Genomic DNA, 2,465 nt, shown 5'->3' with positions numbered 1-2,465 from the left:
CGTGACGCGGGGGCTCGGTGTCGCGGCACCGCGCGCGCCGTGCTCGGGTGAGCATGGGCGCCGGACAGACGTACCAGTGGGCGACGCAATATCCGGACTTTATGGACCTCGCCGTGCCGTTCTGCGGCAGCGCGCGCACGAGCCTGCACAACCAGGTGTTTCTCGAGGGCGTCAAGAGCGCGCTGCTCGCGGCCAAGGGGACTTCGTCGGGCGGCGTCTGCGCTGGTGAGGCGTGCGAGGCCTCTGAACATGGCGAGTACCGGGGGTGGACAGACGAGGAGAGGGCCAATGGGCTGAGGGCGCTCGGCAGGGTGTATGCCGGGTGGGGATTCAGCCAGGCGTTCTACCGGGAGAGGGTGTACGAGACGGCGCCGACGCTGGGGTTCAAGGGGTTGGAGGAGTTCATGGTTGGGTTTTGGGAGGCGTGGGCTCTTTCCAAGGGTGCGTGTGTGTGTTTGTGCTGTTTTCGCCCTTTGGTGTTGGGTTGACAGCGCCCCAACTTGACGACGACTGACATGGTCTAGATCCCGAGAACATGCTCGTCATGCTGCACACGTGGCAGGCTGGGGACTGCTCGGACCAGGAACCGTACAACAAAGGTATGCGCCCATGTTGATGTTTCCAAGTGTTGTCGTGCATTCAATGCATTTCATCAGGTGCTCGGCTGAAGAACAGAGACAGACTTTGAGCTGGCCATGCGCAGCATCAAGGCCAAGATGCTCGTACTTCCCGGCCAGACGGACCTTTACTTTCCACCCGAAGATTCTGAGTACGAGGTCAAATGCATGAGCCCAGGGATCGGGACGTGCGTTGCCTTCCCCTCGATCTGGGGGCACTGGTAGGTTTCTCCGTTGCGGGACAGGTGACTTGATGCTGAGCGTACGATTCCAGGGCTGGCGGGCCGGGGCAGAGCACAGAGGACGTCAAGTGGCTCGACGAGAAGCTGAGGGTCTTCTTTGGCGATGGAGGGTCTGATGCCGATACCGAGGCGATGACCGAACGCCTGTCGACCTTGTAGACAAGGCGGACCTGTTGCGTGTAAGAGGTAGTTGAAGCAAACCTTTGGAGTGTAGTCCGAGGCAGACATGTCAACTTTGTATAATGGCAGGTACTTCCTCGGGCGCCTGCCGACGGAGCATCCAACTATAGCACTTGCCTTGCTGGCCTCTGTAGGTAGCTACGTACCCTACCCAGCCACAGCCCGGACGGCGTCATCCACCTGTCGGTGGCTTAGCAAGCAGCAACCGCAGAACGTAGAACGCTGAACGCTGAACGCTGAACGCTGAACGCTGAACGCTGAACGCTGAACGCTGAACGCTGAACGCTGAACGCTGAACGCTGAACGCTGAACGCTGAACGCTGAACGTAGAACGCTGAACGCTGAACGCTGAACGCTGAACGCTGAACGCTGAACGCTGAACGCTGAACGCTGAACGCTGAACGCTGAACGCTGAACGCTGAACGCTGAACGCTGAACGCTGAACGCTGAACGCTGACGTTGATGTTTCGGCCGTCGCAGCCGTGTGCTCCCCATCCTTGTAGCACCACCTTGTCCATCTTCGTACATACGCAAACAGCACACACACCACGACGACCCTCATCAATCCCTCCCTCCTGTACATACAATTCCAATCCCTCTTGAACGGTCAATTGCTCGAACGCCAAAGAGACCGCCTCAGCACGCATCCTCCTCGACCAGCTCGCCTCGCCACGGCTTGCACGACTCGTCCACAAACGAGCACAGCGGCATCCCCATCTCGAGCTACACGAATTCGAGACGTTGCCGGCATCACGAACCTCGGACCCTCCATTGAGGCTTCCTCCCACGGCTCAATCAATCGCCAGACGCACAACCCTCCCTGGGTACCCGCCACAGCCATGGCGCAACTCCTCCTCGATCTCGTCACCTCCTTTGGCAACTGCCTGAGCTGCTTCCCCGGCTCGCCCACCCTCAAGATCAACAATCGCAGTTTCAAGATCTTGCGGCTGCTAGGCGAGGTGCGCCCCTTCCTCTCCCCCCCCCCTCTCTCTCACGTCCCCTCTCCGGTTCTCGCTCTCTCTGCCATGAACGACTTGCGATCCCCCAATTCCTATCCATGAGCTGACTTGTCCCTCCAGGGCGGCTTCTCCTACGTCTACCTCGTTGAGGACACATCCACACAGGCGCAATACGCCCTCAAGAAGATCCGCTGTCCCTTTGGCGCCGAGTCGGTCGCCCAGGCCATGCGCGAGGTCGACGCCTACCGCCTCTTCGGCCGCACCCCGGGCATCATCCACGCCGTAGACCACGCCGTGGCCTCGGAGCGCGGCGGCGGCGGTGACGACCCCGGCGCCAAGACGGTCTACGTCCTGCTGCCCTACTACAAGCGCGGCAACCTCCAGGACCTCATCAACGCCAACGCCGTCAACAACGCCACCTTTCCCGAGCGCCGCCTCATGCTCCTTCTTCCTCGGCGTCTGCCGCG

The 2,465-nt window shown here is 60.8% G+C and overlaps 3 protein-coding genes across 3 annotated transcripts in view; 2 read left to right on the top strand and 1 right to left on the bottom strand.

Annotated features, from left to right (window-relative positions):
- The window catches only part of VDBG_04760 (homoserine acetyltransferase family protein), a gene marked incomplete at both ends in the record, with an annotated part of 1,459 nt that extends 441 nt beyond the window's left edge, over positions 1 to 1,018 (top strand). The window contains 4 exons of the mRNA XM_003005108.1: positions 131 to 447; positions 525 to 599; positions 676 to 805; positions 892 to 1,018. Of these exons, the coding sequence (XP_003005154.1) occupies positions 131 to 447; positions 525 to 599; positions 676 to 805; positions 892 to 1,018 (649 nt within the window). The remainder of the gene's footprint in view (positions 1 to 130; positions 448 to 524; positions 600 to 675; positions 806 to 891) is intronic.
- A 212-nt stretch (positions 1,019 to 1,230) lies between these two features.
- On the bottom strand, positions 1,231 to 1,557 carry VDBG_04759 (exodeoxyribonuclease V; the record flags this gene model as incomplete). Its single annotated transcript, XM_003005107.1, has 1 exon — positions 1,231 to 1,557. The coding sequence occupies one exon, from the start codon at positions 1,555 to 1,557 to the stop codon at positions 1,231 to 1,233; it is 327 nt and encodes a 108-aa protein (XP_003005153.1).
- A 321-nt stretch (positions 1,558 to 1,878) lies between these two features.
- VDBG_04758 (serine/threonine-protein kinase) overlaps positions 1,879 to 2,465 on the top strand; it is a gene marked incomplete at both ends in the record, with an annotated part of 1,664 nt that continues 1,077 nt past the window's right edge. Inside the window, 2 exons of the mRNA XM_003005106.1 lie at positions 1,879 to 1,998; positions 2,119 to 2,403. Coding sequence (XP_003005152.1) covers positions 1,879 to 1,998; positions 2,119 to 2,403 — 405 coding nt within the window. The remainder of the gene's footprint in view (positions 1,999 to 2,118; positions 2,404 to 2,465) is intronic.

The sequence above is a fragment of the Verticillium alfalfae genome, genomic scaffold, assembly GCF_000150825.1.
Source record: "Verticillium alfalfae VaMs.102 supercont1.5 genomic scaffold, whole genome shotgun sequence".
NCBI lineage: Eukaryota > Fungi > Ascomycota > Sordariomycetes > Glomerellales > Plectosphaerellaceae > Verticillium > Verticillium alfalfae.
Note: the sequence above shows the minus strand (reverse complement) of the source record. Positions and strands in the feature narration are given on the sequence as shown.